At 42.7% G+C, this 18,703-nt stretch overlaps 1 protein-coding gene across 8 annotated transcripts in view; it reads left to right on the top strand.

Moving 5' to 3' along the window:
- Positions 1-15,399, top strand: part of septin4b (septin 4b) — a 33,022-nt gene extending 17,623 nt beyond the window's left edge. For 2 of the 8 annotated variants that reach the window (XM_060076414.1, XM_060076415.1), the window contains exons 2-11: positions 8,597-8,693; positions 8,784-8,870; positions 9,025-9,148; positions 9,346-9,480; positions 10,174-10,291; positions 10,392-10,493; positions 10,973-11,069; positions 11,336-11,498; positions 11,843-11,942; positions 13,668-14,059. In XM_060076414.1, coding sequence (XP_059932397.1) covers positions 8,597-8,693; positions 8,784-8,870; positions 9,025-9,148; positions 9,346-9,480; positions 10,174-10,291; positions 10,392-10,493; positions 10,973-11,069; positions 11,336-11,498; positions 11,843-11,942; positions 13,668-13,736 — 1,092 coding nt within the window. In that variant the 3' untranslated portion in view covers positions 13,737-14,059. Of the gene's footprint in view, positions 1-654; positions 1,163-3,921; positions 5,277-6,414; positions 6,571-7,814; positions 8,139-8,596; positions 8,694-8,783; positions 8,871-9,024; positions 9,149-9,345; positions 9,481-10,173; positions 10,292-10,391; positions 10,494-10,972; positions 11,070-11,335; positions 11,499-11,842; positions 11,943-13,667 lie in introns of those variants that run through there. The other 6 variants (XM_060076410.1, XM_060076408.1, XM_060076409.1 and 3 more) reach the window with 6 other exon arrangements.
- Positions 15,400-18,703: the final 3,304 nt, after the last annotated feature.

The raw sequence follows: 18,703 nt of genomic DNA, 5'->3' as shown, positions 1-18,703 counted from the left end.
CAAAGGCCCTCTAGTGTGTGTGTGTGTGTGTGTGTGTGTGTGTGTGTGTGTGTGTGTGTGGTAGTATGTAGCATGCGTGGGGCTGTGTAAAGCTGACCCCTAGATCAGCAGGCCACTAAGGAGGATCCTTGATAGCCATCCCTAAAATGAGGGTCAAGCAGGAGGATTAAAGCTTCAGACAGATGCTGTCTGTCCTGTTTCCTGATGAGGAGATGTTGGATCAACATCCTTCCTAGGATTTTCCATCAAAGTATAATTACTTTAAAAAAAAAAAGGCTGAACAACATCTATACATTTCGGATATTTCATTTTTGTTATTTAGTTTGATGTGAGACGCTTGGTCCAACTGGACTCGTGTTTATACCTTAGCTTCGTCCTGTGCTCATTTCACCCACCATCCTTAGAAGTGGTTTTTCTTTGGTCTTATCATTAAGCCAGCTTTTCTATACTTTCCTTACAGCAGACAATTTACACAAAATCCAAAGAAATTCTGTAATTACAAAGCCTCAGCTCCTTGAGAATGAGTGATTAAAACAAGAGCTCCCTCAACATCGTAAGCCTGGCAGATTATACGGTAAGGCCTGTGTGTGTGTGTGTGTGTGTGTGTGTGTGTGTGTGTGTGTGTGTGTGTGTGTGTGTGTGTGTGTGTGTGTGTGTGTGTGTGTGTGTGTGTGTGTGTGTGTGTGTGTGTGTGTGTGTGTGTGTGTGTGTGTGTCTTGGTTTAAGGCGGCACGGCCACTGTTGTGGAGCCCCCCTGCAGAGCAGCAGCCTCTCTGAAGTCTGAGGATCACATCAGGCTGCAGCAGCCTTGGTCCCTCCCACAACCTGCACGCCAGCCACACATTGGCTGAAACACGAGGAGAAGGGGTGGAGCCATCTGGATATTTTAGACTGACAGTGGTTGAAATGGAGCTCGTAAGAGTGTGTATTCAAGATGTCCTTCCAGCCTAAATGCGAGTTGGCATAGCTACTGGAGTGAACGTAAATAGAGGAGGTGTGGTTATGTAATGCGGGGTGCCCTCAGGAAAGATGCTGTTTACTTTGGTCCGTCTTATCTCCTGGCCTTGCTGGTCCCATTAAGAGGATTTATACTGGGAAAAGGATGTATACTGGCAAAAAGATAAATATGGCAGAGAACTCTGATCCAAACATTGATTCAGAGGTATGTACCTTCCGATCGTGTGTGTCTGTGTGTCTGTGTGTCTGTGTGACCGGGCCTTTGGTAATCTGCTCATGTATATTGCAGAAGGAATCCCTTCCACACCGGCTAACAGCTGTTTGAACAACTTATTTTGCAGAGACCCTACTTAGCTGATTGCACTGGAATCTTATGGATGATCAAGATAGAGGATGTAATGGAAGTCTTAATGGAATGAGATCATTAATGGTAAAGTGAAGTGCACCTGAATACTAGTGACTGACTGGAGCAGAGCAGGGATGTTAAAGGCTTATGAGTGCTAATGTCATTGGATACTGGTGTGTAACATGACCTGGTGTCTATTACAGGAGAGTCAAAGAGTATACCACAGTACCACAGCATCGGCTTTTGGGTCCCCTATTAAAGCTGATTGTTAGCTGATGGGTCTTAATTGTCCCTGTCCGTGTGCGTGTGTGTGTGCGTGTGCGTGTGTGTGTGTGTGTCATCTACACATGTCCATCATAGCTAAGCCTGTGTACCCACTAGCAAGCTTCAGTCTGACAGTGTAGTAGCATCTCAAAGACCTCTGCTTTAACCAACCAAACAACCACGTCATTTACACAGCTGGGCCAGCACGCTCAATGCTGCACCACCTGCTACTAACTGTTCCACAAGGGCACCCTCACTGCCATTCAGAGTGCTTCACAGAGCATCCACTCTACAAATATCACCTTATTCAAACAAAGTGCATTTAGTAGGTGGATAACGATCATGTTGTTCATAAGGCATTCTTTTTATGACATTTGCATTGCATTTGTAGTGCTGAATTTCTTACTCAAAATCCTTAGTGTGGACCTACTGTTGGGGAAAAGCTAAATGACTCGATTTCCCATGGTGCATAGCTCGTTGTTAAACAGATTCTTAAAGAGCACACTGCTGTTCATCTGCTAAGGCTATAAATTAAGTTTAACAGAGACTCCGCAGTTTGCATGAATGGGTGTACCACTGTGCATCCTTGTCTTTTCTTAAAGATGCTCAATACGATCCCTTCTCTCAAATGGTAATGTGAGAGCAGAAAAAACAGCAACGGGCCGAGTATTTGTTGAGCTGTGCAGCGAGCATTGTTTGGGCTGTAAATTGCTCTGTAGACTCAAATGTTCACAATGTTGAAAAGGGCTTTCATCACACAGAGGCTTACAACAACATCCACCACGTGAAGAAGTAGAAGAAGTCTTAATTTCCCAGATCGTAATGTGAGGCTTCCCCCCCCCCCCCAAGAGTGAGTGGCCTTTTCTGTCTCCAAGTCGTAATCGGTCATTACAGTGGCAGCTGAACTCAACACTAGGCTCCAACATCAACAAGCAGCACTGCAGCGGCAGCATGTTCTCAGCCACACTATCTGATGACGCTGCGCTCGCTCACGTCCCCTTTTCTAATTGGTTCTCAAGGACGGTGTGTAGCCGCCGTCGCCCCGTGGACCCCGTTAAAGTCCCGCTGTGAAATCTCATTAAAAGTTCGTTCAAAAGTGGACTGTTGTTTTAATTATGACGGATGAGTGACCTGCTTCTTGCCCTCTACTCATAGCGTCTCAGTCGCTTTTATTCTCATGGGTTTATCGAGTCCCGGTGCATTTGTTCTGCTGCTGTCAACACAGCCGATGTAATGGATTGGGATGTGGTCAATTGGGTGCACTGCGCCCCACTTACTCAGCACACAAGATGACAAACGGGACATTCCAGGCCCTCCTCTCTGCCAGCCTGCACGTTGGAGATTGAGCACTAACTTTGTTCAGCAGCACCGGAAACATTTCAGGGTCCCGGCACACACACACACACACACACACACACACACACACACACACACACACACACACACACACACACACACACACACACACACACACACACACACACACACACACACACACACACACACACACACACACACACACACACACACACACACACACAGAGAGAGAGAGCTTCAATGCGTTTCAAAGACTGACACAAGTCGATGGAGATCACAAGACACGGTCTTGTGTATTATGAAATATGTACATGATGTATCTATGCATGCCATTTCTACAATCGAGTCCAGTGCATCAATAAAAACACATATTGTTCATGTAGTTGAGGTAGAGTGCTAGCTAAGAAGAAAGATTTGCTGTGGCATTCCTGTGTGGGGCTTCAGCTGCCCCCTGAGACCACAACCAGCCATTCTCTCATCTGCTCTACAGAGTACTATAAACCTGCACCTCACTGAGCCATCAACATTGCATTGTGCCCTATTGCGTCCAACGATAATCCTGCCATTTTTGGTTTTGGAGATTTCTGACATGTATAACAAATAACATTTGGTATTTATAGGAAAGACTGTGACATGAGATTTAATGAATGGTGTTTGGTGTTGTGCACTTGCAGATGGGTCAGTTTGACGCGGATGTGTGTTTGTAGTGTAGCCAGTCAATAGCATGTCCTCTAATCATATTGACAGACGAGGCCTCACTCATTGACCCACATTGTTGTTAATTGGACGATGGGAGCTATCAACAACTAGGTCTGGAAATGGTTCTAGTACAAAAGTACATTACTCTTTTTCTAGGGGTTTAATAACTCTGGTTTGGTAGAAATCTGCACAGTCCATTCATTTTGGTAGAGGCTGGCAGTTTTGACTCTACCACCTCTTAAAGATTTGTCCCCTTCCTTTTTTCCATCCACACACTTTCACATAGATTTGTTATTTCTGTATTTTGTCCTTGAAGCCATTCCTCATTAAATCTCTCTATTTAAGAGAGACTTAATGAGGAATGCAAGGAGACACAGGAGAATTCCTGTCCCTTTGCCTTAGGCCAAGTAATGAACCTTTTGGCTTACATGTTAATAACCTTTTAATCCCCTCATTCAAATGAACAACTCCATTCCCTTACATTGAGTGATTTAAAAGCTCCCTTTGGTCAGCCACCTCATTAGTTTCACTGGCTCTAGCTAGCCACCCTGAACCCAACTGCAGGTTTTCTGGCAACACCAATGTCGACGGCCAGTTTCAGTGGTTTTGGGCTGAAACGAGACCCGTTTGAATAGCTCCTGCAGAAGGTACTCAAACCGTTTCAAGAAAGTCTGGAGCAAAGTGGAAAAGTTTGACTGTGGAAAACCTATAAACAGTGTAAAGCTTTCCTCTACATCCAACTGTTTGTAATCCACAGTTGTAAGCAACTCTGGTGAATAGAACGCCGGTCCTCCCCTCTCAGGAAGTGGGTAGATGGCACGGTAATCCTGAGGTCGGCTGCTTCAGAGGACTCGTTGCCAGGCATACCAAGTAGCTCAGATGGATGTTCTTCTATGGTCTGGGCTGGATGATGTCATGGCCACTGGTGCTCTCTGTTACAGATGGCTCCGTTCTCGTGCGTTGGGAGTCTCTGTTCATGGGGCTCGGTTTGTTGGTTTTATTAGGGAGTCCATTACATCCCCTGCCCCCCATGCAGACAATGATCCAACACCTTTTTCGGGTTTTGGTCGGCATTCATGAAGAATTCTTAAATAAACGATGTGAAGCCTGAATGAAGCGTAAACCTTTAGTCTGAGTAAAATCAGTTCAACCACAGGACAAACATGGGATATGAGAACAATGAGACCTCGGGAAAGACCTCCGGGATTCTGTGGGCATTTAGCCAACTCTTTGCCATAAACATGCCGGCCATTGTAAAATGCAAACACTATTGGTTAAACATCTATACAACAGGCTTATGGCAAATGTAAAGCAATACAGCAATAATCCAACGAGTGACTCAGTCATAAATCAACTTTGACCAAAAATGTCCCAATCATTTTAAATGAAGCATCAATTGTGTATGTGCCCGTCTAGCTTCTCCTGGTCCTGGGTCTGGGCTGAGTTTGTGAATGACAGTGAACCACAGTGTTACATCAATGCAGACATGGGCCCTGGGGCAGTGATTGAGCTCAATGGGCTGAAGGACACTGTGACCTGCTGGGATGGATGGGGGGGGGTATAAAAGGTTTATGGGCTCTGTTCTTCTTCTGGTTTGGGCTCCTGCAGTGTGAATACAGACCAGGTTCCACAGAGCTGAGCAGACAAGTTGTTCTAAACAGAGAGCGCCGTGTAGGTAAGGTGTGCTGGGCAGGTGAGGTCTTTCATGGCTTGGAGTTTGTAGTCTGTATGTGGTAGTGTTTATTTGGAGGAGGACCAGAGGTTTCTGTAGGTGGAGGTTAGTTGGCCTGGTTAGGCAACTCTCCTTACATAGAGACAGGAAGGATCGAGGATCTAAAGCTTCAGGGTTGGTAAAGTGAATGTAAAGTTGTAGTCGGTTTAAACATTTTGAATGAAACATCTATAAGGCTGTGAATGCGGCTTAGATTGTTATACTTTATTAGATTCGTTCATTGATGCTTTATTTGTTGAAGAGAGATTCTGATTCAATAGCATCCACTTAAGCAATGAGACATTTGCAAAGGTCTGAATAACAGATTTTGATGCTTTCAGGATGTACTGGGATGTGTTGATGGGCTAGTTGAACTTTGAACTTTGGGATTCGGATGTGGCAGATGAAAGCAGATCACTAGCCTTCTCAGCTTTAAGCTTATAAATGTATTGTCTGTCCATAAGCTTTAAAGCCCGGGATAATTACATCTTCAATCAATGGAAAGATGAGTTTATAAACCATGTAGGGATAATCATTTTCACAATATTAAATTTTTGTGACCGACTTCACAAGAATAAGAATGGGATAAATAGGTGATTAAATATGCCAGATTATTTTATTAGTGGATGATTATGCAAAATGTCATTGAACCTTATTATGACTTCTAGGTAGATGTTATCACAATGGCATGTTAAGAGAATAGGGTACATTTGGACAGTGCAGAAACAGCTGTAAGCTAGTTCCATCATCGGGATGATTACTCCTGCAGACGCTTCATTCTTCATAATATTTTTGTCTTCTTATTAATGCTTGATCTTCAGAATCTGAGCCCTTACCGGTTCCTTCGGGATGATTAATGTTTCCCATTGCTTTGTTTTTTCATCTTTTTTTGTTCTTCTCTTTTTGTTCCGGTCTACCTGCCCTGGTCTGATCCAAATGAAATCCATCCAATCATACCTTGAACTCCAAATCATACCTTGACCCCTTGACCCCCACCCCATCGCCCTCTCCCATGACCTACCCTTACCCCTGGTGGTCCGTCATCCTCTGGATCCGCGTGTCTCTTGCCACACTGGCCTCACCATGACTCCACATGCAAACACACATTCCCTGCTTTGAGATGGCAGAGTGCACCGAGGCCCCGGTTGCAATGGAGGAGAGCGATCATGAAGCCCTCTCCTCTTCTGATGAGCAGGACTCTGGCCCTGACTTTCCTCCTCCACCCCTGCACCACCACCACCACCAACAGCACACTGGGAACCATGACTTTGAACAGGTACTGGTGATGGGAACTTTCAAGTTGAATTGGCATTGGGGATGAGTCTAAGTGACCACCCTACAAAATATCCCGTTATGAACCAGCACCCCCCACCTCCCTCCAATCATAGCGGTAAGTATCATGACTAACGAAGGACTGACCTCCATTGGTTAATGAGAAAGAACCAGGAATTAGGTCATTTTAGAGGCCGCCAAAGCTCAGCCGACTTTCGTCATAGGATTTTCACATGGTGATTAATGGCACACAAATTAAAACCTGATGGTCCTCAACTTGTTTTTACTGAAGGCCTTTCATTCAGGTGTATAGGTGATGGAGTCATCTCCCTCAGATAGTCCGCAAGTTAGTAATTGTTCTGCGATGTAAGCTTATCAATTGTTCTCTCTCTATGACAGAGATGGGCACGGCAGGAAGAGCTCAGCATGTTTATCGTAGGAACATGTTTTAAACTTTAAAGTATGCCAAATAGTTTTCAGTTGGATTGCCTTTATCATAACTTGTGCTTCTTGATTGTGCTGGCCAATGACCTCTGGGTGTGCTCTGGAATGAGGTGTGAGGTGTATGACACCAAGAGAATACCTTTACTAATACCTTCTTGTTGTCCTACCGGAACGGATGTTTGTCTCACTCTGTTTCGGAAGTTGTTGAGCCATAACATTGAGGAACAAGATATGGGCATAATAATGAGCGTCAACAAAGCCTTTAGTCCTATTTTTCCATTCAGGCAGATGGCAGAGGAATTTTACTTGGTACAGAAAAGCTTTCTTATGTTTTTCTTTATTATTTTAGGCACAACTAGTTTTCCCCCAACTTGGTGAAAAAGTTGTTAATGAAAGGCTGGCAATTCCAACGGTAAATACGTCAGCAGGAAAAAGTCCTGAGCAAAACGAAAAAAAATTCTTCAGAGGTGTCTGCAATATTTATTGCACCAATTACTGAAAGTTTAGAAGGCGTAATTGTCAGTTATTTCTTCACTGTGCGTCTTTAAAGAATATATTGCAAGAATTCAACCTGCATTATATGCTTCAAACAACATATGAACTCTGAGACCACAACAATGCTGGCCTCATGGTGAGCTCAGACGCTTCTCCGTGGTCCCTCCGCACCCTTCCTTCTTACGTGTGGACCTTCTACCTCCCCCACCGACCCTCACCCTCCACCCAAACCTCCCTTCCTCATGTATCTCTGCCCGCTCCTTCCGCCATGCCTCGCCCGTCCGTCCTCTTCCACTCGGCCCCTCACAGCCGTTGAGTCCTTCGGAGGATTATGAGCTGGAGAGCATCATGGGGGGCCACCACCTACCCCACCCCCCCCAGGAGGGGCACCATGACCTTGTGGGCCCCCACCACGCCATCGACCTCTGTGACGCAGACAGGGAATGCGAGGGCCTGGATCGCCCGCACACCCCGTCTTACCTGCGGCCCCCCGTGGCGGGCAGCTCAGACTCGGGCTCCAGCCCCGTGTTGTCGTACGACGGGGGGGCGGAGGACTATGACTTGCCTTCCCCTAACTGCCCCTGCAGGCCAAAGAGCCCCTGGAACCGATTTGACCCCTATGAGTCTACTGAGGTAACTCCAGTGAGACGGAGGTTGAGACTCAGAAACTGTGTGTGTGTGTGTGTGTGTGTGTGTGTGTGTGTGTGTGTGTGTGTGTGTGTGTGTGTGTGTGTGTGTGTGTGTGTGTGTGTGTGTGTGTGTGTGTGTGTGTGTGTGTGTGTGTGTGTGTGTCTGGCTGTGGAGACTGACCTAGTTTGAGAACTTGGGGTTGCTTTCATTCATTCAGCTTGAGTGAAATTGGTTGTGATTGGCCGATAATGTAGAGGACGCCATGACAGGCTTTTGAATGTCGTTACACATGTCAACACCGATGTCACACTTGGCAGGCTGACATTGATTGTTTGAACATGAATACTGTACGACACATCAGATGTCATTGATGCTATCGTAGATTATATGGTATATATTTATGATATAATATATTATAGAGTTTTGGATGTTCTCAATGTTTTTTTTCTTTTCTTTTCAAGGATCAAGACAAAGAATATGTGGGTTTCGCCACTCTGCCAAACCAGGTGCACCGCAAATCCGTCAAGAAGGGCTTTGACTTCACACTCATGGTTGCAGGTCAGTAACGGCGTATGCTCAGGTCTTCTAATGGTATCTAGAGGGACTGAAACAGGTCTGTATTGACGTGTTGTTTCCTCCCCCCTGAAGGAGAGTCAGGCCTGGGTAAGTCTACCCTGGTCAACAGCCTCTTCCTCACAGACCTCTATAAGGACAGGAGGCTGCTGAACGCCGAAGGTGAGACAGCGATAGGAATGAGTGACAGGCTTTGTTCGATTTTCATGTTGATTACATTGATATTTAATGTGCTGTGTTTCATACCCTTTGACTGCTCCAAGCAGATTGATCACTTAAACGTAACGTTCACTCATTCTTTGTGCCATGACCAAAGAGCGAATCATGCAGACGGTAGAGATAACCAAGCACACGGTGGACATAGAGGAGAAAGGAGTCAAGCTGAAGCTCACTATAGTGGACACTCCAGGCTTTGGGGACGCGGTGAACAACACAGAATGGTAACTGTCACGTACCACACTTGAACTGATGACCAAGATATCCCAACACCTCAAATTCAAGAATGCAGGAAATATAGATGCAACATCTGAACAAAGATGATCATTCTGTTAAAAGATAATAATAATTGTGTTTTTTCTTTGTGGTGAGTTGTGGTCTTTGACGGTGGTGTGCCTCTGTTTATTCCTGACTGTTTCAGCTGGAAGCCAGTGGCTGACTACATTGACCAGCAGTTTGAGCAGTACTTCAGGGACGAGAGCGGCCTGAACCGCAAGAACATCCAGGACAACCGGGTGCACTGCTGCCTGTATTTTATCTCACCATTTGGACACGGGTACGACACGGTTGTTGTTCTTCCTTCTTCCTTCTTCTCTTTTCCTCTTTTACTTCCTCCTCTTTGCAGGACGAATTAATACTTACACAAAGGTGTCGACGCTGCAACATCGTCAACTTGGTGATGAACGAAAACAATTTTTTCCGAGTACATCCGCTTAAATCCGGACTATATTACTATATACAGTATTATACTATATTCCATACGAGTTTTTATCTGGCACAGTCATCACAATATTAAACTTTGCGACAACGCATACATTAGATGTATTAGTGTTCCACAGTAAAGCAACTGGGCACATGAATTGTTAATGCAGCAGCTGGCTTTTTACTCTCTGTGGACTTGCATTAGCTTCATTGGTCGAAAAAATTATTATGTTAGTTGCAGTATTCATTTGAAGCGAATGCCGACGCTGTATTTTCTGGTGCATTCAGCCGTGTAATTGGTGAACCTGCACTTTGACATTACAATATATGCGACTAAAGCATATACAGTAACTGTCACAATAAAATGGAAGGAGCTCCCTCTATTGGCCCGTTTAAGTTACTACCGATTACAGACCAAAAACAGGTCTACATTTGCACCAATGTCCCAATGTACTCTTGTACTACTCGACCGGAACCTTAGTTTTTCTTGCAGGGGTATTTGTTTGCATTGGAACTCAACCAAAGTATGTGCTGTGTTTATTTTTAGTTTGCGGCCTCTGGATGTGGAGTTCATGAAAGCTCTGCATGAAAAGGTCAACATCGTCCCCGTCTTGGCCAAAGCCGACACGCTCACCCCCATGGAGGTCCGGAGGAAGAAAATCAAGGCAAGGCTTTATCTCCCTTCTCCAGAAAAATTCCATTGTCATCCCAATGTACTGGCTTCCATAATCCCAACCCTCCGTTTGGCGGGGTTGTTGCGGGCAGATCCGAGAGGAGATTGAGCAGTACGGCATCAAGATCTACCAGTTCCCCGACTGTGACTCTGATGAGGACGAGGACTTCAAGCAGCAGGACCAGGAGCTGAAAGTGAGTAAGGCGGACGGAGCAAACTGTGCTGCTGCATTGCTACAATGAACACTGTACCGCATCGTAATCACACCATCATCACCACAGTACGGGGGGGGGGGGCTGGTCGCTGGGGGGTTGCATATCAGCAAAAAGGTACTGTGTTTGATTCCCTGGTCCACAGGGACCTGCCTGTAGGTACTCTGGATTAAAGTGTCTGTTAAATTCAAGATAATTTATTGTGACATGTCATAAACAAGTATAAGGGAGTACAATTATTTTGTTCTGGCTCCTCGGTCTAACAGCAAACCAGTTGTAAATATCTTTAAAACTGACAATATAATAAAAATGTATCAATTAAATAAAAGTAGAATAGCAGCAATAATCATTTTAATAATAAAATAGTCACACATATATAACAGGCAGCCGGCCACAGTCCCCTAGAGTCCACTGTTCATTACTAAATGGTAAATCTTCATCCCCCTCTCTCTGTCCCCCAGGACAGCATCCCGTTTGCTGTGATCGGCAGCAACACGGTGGTGGAGGCCAAGGGCAAGAGGGTGCGTGGGCGTCTGTACCCGTGGGGTATCGTTGAAGGTGAGGAAACGATGAACCGTGGGGGAAAAAAAATCCACTTTCTGCTCCATGTTGACCTGGGCTCAATATGCTGAACCCACGTCACCGTTTGAGGTGATTCTCGTTGCTTTTCTAATCTTGTTGGATCGATCTATTGAATACAGCAGTGTAGGCAGTGGCTCCCTGGTCCTTCCTCACTCCACCCATTTCCCTGTAAGTGTGAAAGTGTAATTGCGTGACTCGTGACTTTCCCTATCTCTCTCTCCCTGGCTCCGTGGTCCTGGCAGTGGAGAACCAGTCCCACTGTGACTTCATCAAGCTGCGCAACATGCTTGTGCGCACACACATGCAGGACCTGAAGGACGTGACGCGGGAGACCCACTACGAGAACTACCGGGCCCACTGCATCCAGAGCATGACCCGCATGGTGGTGAAGGAGCGCAACCGCAAGTACGCTCCCCGCCGCCCATGGCCCATCGGTCAGCACCAGACGGGCCAGGGCAGGACAGGCCGAACATAGTGGCATTTGTGTATTTAAAGAATACACAATGAGCCTTAGAAGCAAGAAAGCTAAACTTCTACTGTACCTTAGAATGTTTGGTTCCTCCACGGAACTCCTCTAATTTGACTATTTATAGAACATCTTCATGTGTGTCTGGAATAGTTAGTGGGATGTAAGTCGCTCTGGGCCAGACGTTTGTAGTTTGAAGCTCATATCATATCTAATAGTTAGTGTGATGTTAGTCTCTCTGGGCCGGGGATGTGTAGTTTGAAGCTCATTCTGTGTCTTGCAGCAAGCTGACGAGGGAGAGCGGCACGGACTTCCCCATCCCACCGGCGGGCGGGGGGGTTGACGGCGAGACGGAGAAGCTCATCCGAGAGAAAGACGAGGAGGTACAGAACACGGGCCGCCGTACGGACACGCGGCAACACCACGAGCCCGAGCCTCAGGCCCAATGCCCTAGCGACCAACACGAGCCCCAGGAGGCTGGGCCCGACCGGGGTTCGAACCCACGGCAGACAGGGAACGACATCGCTCTCTGACATGGAGTGAATTTAGCATCGTACTTAACAGTGACATGAAGAGATTCATGTTTTCCCGTTCTTATGTCCCCCCCTCTCCTAAAAAATCACGGCATGCCTGTGTTGAAGCCTTAAGGTTTTAAAGTAAATATTAAGTTGGTTATTATGTGCTTTTCCACATAGTCTAAAGTAAATGAAAATCCTGTTAATTGAAATGCTGTTTGTTGGCAACATGGAAACTCTATGCTCTTTAACCACCCCTAGCCCCCCAACCCCCGACCCAATGTTACCCCTTATCCCGTCGAATCATTTGAGTATATTTGCATATTGGCGTATTCAAGAATGCATACACATTTACTCACACACAGTATGCCCCTCACCCGCAAACTGCCCTTCGCGATGGAGCATGTATGTGTGTGTATATGTATGTATATGTATGTATATGTATATATATATATATATATATACAGTATATACACTCCATTGTATGTTGAGCTCGGCTGGCCAGCTGTTGATTTTGATGTCCGTGTCCGAGACAGGGTTAAGCTTTTAGGTCTCATGGCATAACGCCACTGTGTGTTGTGCATTTCAAAGGCAACATCGCTCATTATAACACTCCTACACAACAAAGTTACTGGAAAATAATTGCCAATGGGTTGTAACAATAAGGATATGACGCCCCATTCCTTCCGACAATATATTTCCCCATCTGTGTTTTACATAGAATGTCATAACCGTGAAAGGTATATTTATTTTGAATATCTATTATTTATTTGCTCAAATAAACTATTTTCTGTTTGACTTCTTTTCAAATTGTAATAAATATTATATATATATATATATATATATATATATATATATATATAGATTAATTAAACTTAAAAAAAAAGAATAGTAAACATTGATCAACATACACTAGAAAACTAATTCAATTTCAACAAACCAATTCATAGTCAAGGATTTGGACTACTATTAAAACCTCACATCCATGCAGTTTTTTCCTGTTAGTTTCACTTGTTGTTTTGCTGTTGTTACAAAAATACAATCAATAATAGTTGCGAGGCATTTCCGGGAAGTATCCAAGCCAACAGCTGGAAAAAACTGGGTCAGGTGACCCCTACCATTTTGCTGAGTAGTATTGATCCGCCATTCTTCAACACTTCAACAAGAGCCAGATTCCAATAACAGAGCTGTCTATGTGGTCTCGTGTTTTGTTTTCTACACAATTGGTTGCTGTCCAATAACATCCCAAGGACTCATAATATGTAGAATAAAATGTAATGTTTAAACATTTAAGGGGCCCATCAAACCTGTTTGGTATTGATTCTACTTCACAGATGTATGATAAACTGACCTACCAGCCTACACAATGGACTGCACCAACTGGTTGAATGATCTATCCAACATAAACCCATGTGTCACATCACCATCAGTCTACATAAAACAAAAATATAAATATAGCTTGTTATGGCTTATCACCATCAGACCCGGTGGAAAAGAAGGGTATTTTACATAAATAAGAGGGCAATGAATGTATAGCTACACCATTGGAGGCCGGAGATTGAACTGAGTGTTCTTGTGTGTGTTTCTCCCTAGCTGCGGCGAATGCAGGAGATGCTGACCAAGATACAGGAGCAGATGCACACGCAGAGAGACGCCTACTAACCGGGACCACTTGAAGCTCCAGTCCCCTGTGTCTCCCATCCAACCACGTTCGGGAGAGAAGACCTTCTCAACAACACATTCAGGGACAAAGGACGTCTGTCCCTTGGTTCCATTCAGCTGTCTCCCGTTTTCTTCCATCCTCAACTCATTGCATCTGCATATCAGGGACCAGGTGAGGAGACGCAGAGAGTAAGACACATTCCAGCTCAGTGTAGTTAACACACACACACACACACACACACACACACACACACACACACACACACACACACACACACACACACACACACACACACACACACACACACACACACACACACACACACACACACACACACACACACACATTTAAAAATGAGACAAACAAATCTTAAACTCAACATAACATTATGTTGTGTGATCTACAGGTCTGGTAACTTAATAACACATTTTCCCACTCACGGTGTGAAGTTTACAGCTAAAAGTAAATGAACGGTGAACTGCATAGTTATTTTTAAGCATGTTTTCCCCCTTGTTTGTTTTTTCATTTGTCTATGTCCATGAGCAGATTATAATGTAATTTAATTTTGTATTATATAGTACCTTTTTATGATCAAAATAATGCAGTTATCTTGGATTTATTTGAATACACAAACTATGTGGCCTGTGATAGCCTGATGTACGAATGGATATTTCGTTTTCTTTTTTATCTACAATGTTTTGTCTAATTTAGACTTTGTTATAGTTAATTATTATTGTTTTAGTTTTAGTTAATTATTATTAGTTAATTATTCCATGTCTATCTGTGACCCAAAAGTGATCTTTATTTGGTTTTGGCTTTACACTTTTTAAGACATGGCCCATTTTTGTTGTTTATTTTTGCCTGTGAGGGTGGGTCACATCATCTGCTATCAAGACAACTAATTATATGAATTGTTTAGGAAGATATTTTATTTAAGGGAAGACATGCGATCATAAAAACAAACAAACATTACCCTTTATCTCAAGGTAATAATTGTCATTATTGGCCCACACACATGAAACAATAAATTAATTATATATATATATATATATATATATATATATATATATATATATATATATATATATATATATATATATATATATATGCACACACAAACACCTTCTATTTTCATACATACCAATGTTATAAGGTTATATGTTTTGTGCCAAAGCAAGCAATGGATGTTAATTGTTAGTATTGATAGTAAATTTCCAGCCCCTTGTTCACAACGGTATGTATGTATGTGTAAAAACAAATTTTTCATTATTGGTATGGCTGCCCTTGTTTGGTTTCTTCTGGGGGCTAATTTTATTTTGTGTACACATTTCCCAACACAACCTAAATGACTATCAAATAGAGAAAGTAAGACTTTGTTTCCTATTTTTAAATATTTTGCTTCTATCACTACTTTTGTGGAATATATTTATGTAATATATAACTTTATATGTGGGGTGGATGGAGAGGGTGTTATCTAAGTTCTAATATTCTAATTTTTAACAAGGAATATACTTTCATGTCTTTAATAAGTCAGGCAATGTGGCACCCATACATTGAGTGATTATATTGTGTGTGTGTATATAGGCAAACAGGCGAATGGCACACCCCATAATTTTTATACAAACACATCCATTGTTCCTAATAAAGTTGGGGTAGTTTTGAGTGATCTCGGACTCTTCATTTTATGTGTAGGTGTTCTACAATTAACAAGAAATTAGTGCTCAAAATATTTTCTGGTAAGTATTTTTTTGCAAAAGTGGTCGAAGAACTGAGTGCTTCAGATGTTGGCTGATCAATTCGGACGAAAGGCGCGTTCACTCCATGGTTCACTCTCCTGGCGATAACGAGACGGCTCGCCATTGATGACGCCCACGCTTACGCGTGTTCACGACAGCGACCGTTCATGTGCGCTTGGGAAACAGCCGGTTTGGAATCTAAAAGTTCTTCACAGCCAGGGACGCGGGAAGTCAGTCCGAGGGGGGGGGGTGCTGAGAGAGAATCTATATAATGACGTCATAATAAATGCTGCGCAACATTCAGGGCTCCGCTCTGATAAACACTCTACTGGTGTGTAAAAAGAGTTCTGCCAACTAGCCACTGTTATTCACAAACGTTAGCAAGTAAACAATGTGGAAATTAGAGTCAACTCGGCTGATACTGTGCTGAATTTCACACACTAACAACATGCCGACAAGCTGTTGCGGTCCGGGATTATACACAGAGTTATAACAAGGATTCAGGAGGTTATTTCTAAAGGTTTACAAAGGAAAGTGACATAATAGAAAGCCTTCATTTTCATCCAGAGTTACGAGTTGTCTGATATGAGGAAAGTGACGGTTTCTCCGTCAAGTGTACCGCCCGTCTTTGCTCTTTTTTTGCCAACCAGTTTACGTGCGGGATTCCAGAATCAAAACGATAACATTCAACGTGTCTATTAATATGGCAGCAACATTTTACACCAGTTTTAGAATGTTCACTACAACAGATGTTGAACACCAACATGCTTATGTAAAATCAGCATAGTACCGATGATATGATAAATATCATAAAAAGGGTGGATGTCAATAATTTAATGAAAAAATGTATTGATTTGTTCAGAAAACCTTCTCACTTGCAGTTACAGCCAGGGGCCGCTGCAGCACCCTAAGCACCCCCACTTCCCGCGTCCCTGGGTAACACTGTTGTTTTTTATTGGTCGTCATGAAAAAAAACATAAGGGGTAACACTGTTTTTTATTGGTCGTCATGAAAAAAAACTTAAGGGGTAACACTGTTGTTTTTTATTGGTCGTCATGAAAAAACCGTAAGGGGTAACACTGTTTTTTATTGGTCGTCATGAAAAAAAACATAAGGGGTAACACTGTTGTTTTTTATTGGTTGTCATGAAAAAAAACATAAGGGGTAACACTGTTTTTTATTGGTCGTCATGAAAAAAACGTAAGGGGTAACACTGTTGTTTTTTATTGGTCGTCATGAAAAAAAACATAAGGGGTAACACTGTTGTTTTTTATTGGTCGTCATGAAAAAAAACATAAGGGGTAACACTTGTTTTTTATTGGTCGTCATGAAAAAAAACATAAAGGGGGTAACACTGTTGTTTTTTTTGGTCGTCATGAAAAAAAACATAAGGGGTAACACTGTTGTTTATTATTGGTCGTCGTGAAAAAAAACATAAGGGAAATAATAGAAATACACACATACATTTTAATGTCATGTATATCCTCTTTATTGATGATTGATTATTGTGTATTGTCATCGCCTCAGTGGTGCAGTGGGGTGCACTCTGCCTAACCCTAAAGTATTGATTTGTTCAGAAAACCTTCTCACTTGCAGTTACAGCCAGGGGCCGCTGCAGCACCCTAAGCGCCCCCACTTCCCGCGTCCCTGGGTAACACTGTTGTTTTTTATTGGTCGTCATGAAAAAAACGTAAGGGGTAACACTGTTGTTTTTTATTGGTCGTCATGAAAAAAAACATAAGGGGTAACACTGTTGTTTTTTATTGGTCGTCATGAAAAAAAACATAAGGGGTAACACTGTTGTTTTTTATTGGTCGTCATGAAAAAAACAAAGGGGGTAACACTGTTGTTTTTTATTGGTCGTCATGAAAAAAAACATAAGGGGTAACACTGTTGTTTTTTATTGGTCGTCATGAAAAAAACCATAAGGGGTAACACTGTTGTTTTTTATTGGTCGTCATGAAAAAAACGTAAGGGGTAACACTGTTGTTTTTTATTGGTCGTCATGAAAAAAAACATAAGGGGTAACACTGTTGTTTTTTATTGGTCGTCATGAAAAAAAACATAAGGGGTAACACTGTTGTTTTTTATTGGTCGTCATGAAAAAAACATAAAGGGGGTAACACTGTTGTTTTTTATTGGTCGTCATGAAAAAAAACATAAAGGGGGTAACACTGTTGTTTATTATTGGTCGTCGTGAAAAAAAACATAAGGGAAATAATAGAAATACACACATACATTTTAATGTCATGTATATCCTCTTTATTGATGATTGATTATTGGGTATTGTCATCGCCTCAGTGGTGCAGTGGGGTGCACTCTGCCTAACCCCCTGGTGACCGGGGTTCAAGTCCGGTTGATGACCTCCTTTGGAAGATTCTTATCTCAAATTTCATGCGAATTATAAAGTCAAGTATAACCTTTGTGATGTCTTTAATTGGTGTCTTGATGGTGCATTGTTAAGTTCGGAGGTTAACACTCTAAACAGCTCATGTTCGCGTCCCTGCAATAACGTCGACAGGGGTGCTGTTGTTTTTTATTGGTCAACATGGAAAAAACATGAGAGGTAACTCTGTCGTTTTTTATCGGCCATCATGAAATAAATATAAGGGGAATACACTGTCGATATTTATCAAATAAAACAGTTGTTTTTCTTTGGTCGTCATGAAAAAAAACACAAGGGGTAACACTGTCGTTTTTATCAAATGAAACATGAGGGGTAACAATGTCGTTTTTATCAAATGAAACATAAGGGGTAACACTGTCGTTTTTCTTTGGTCGTCATGAAAAAAACCATAAGGGGTAACACTGTTGTTTTTTATTGGTCGTCATGAAAGAAAACATAAGGGGTAACACTGCTGTTTTTTATTGGTCGTCATGAAAAAAAACATAAGGGGTAACAATGTTGTTTTTTATTGGTCGTCATGAAAAAAAACATAAGGGGTAACACTGTTGTCTTTGTCAAATAAAATATAAGGGGTAACACTGTCGTTTTTTATCAGTCATCATGAAAAAAACAAGGGGTAACACTGTCGTTTTTTATTGGTCGTCATGAAAAAAACATAAAGGGGGTAACACTGTTGTTTTTTATTGGTCGTCATGAAAAAAACATAAAGGGGGTAACACTGTTGTTTTTTATTGGTCGTCATGAAAAAAAACATAAAGGGGGTAACACTGTTGTTTATTATTGGTCGTCGTGAAAAAAAACATAAGGGAAATAATAGAAATAC

Source organism: Gadus macrocephalus, chromosome 16 (genome assembly GCF_031168955.1).
Source record: "Gadus macrocephalus chromosome 16, ASM3116895v1".
In the NCBI taxonomy this organism is placed as follows: domain Eukaryota; kingdom Metazoa; phylum Chordata; class Actinopteri; order Gadiformes; family Gadidae; genus Gadus; species Gadus macrocephalus.
Note: the sequence above shows the minus strand (reverse complement) of the source record. Positions and strands in the feature narration are given on the sequence as shown.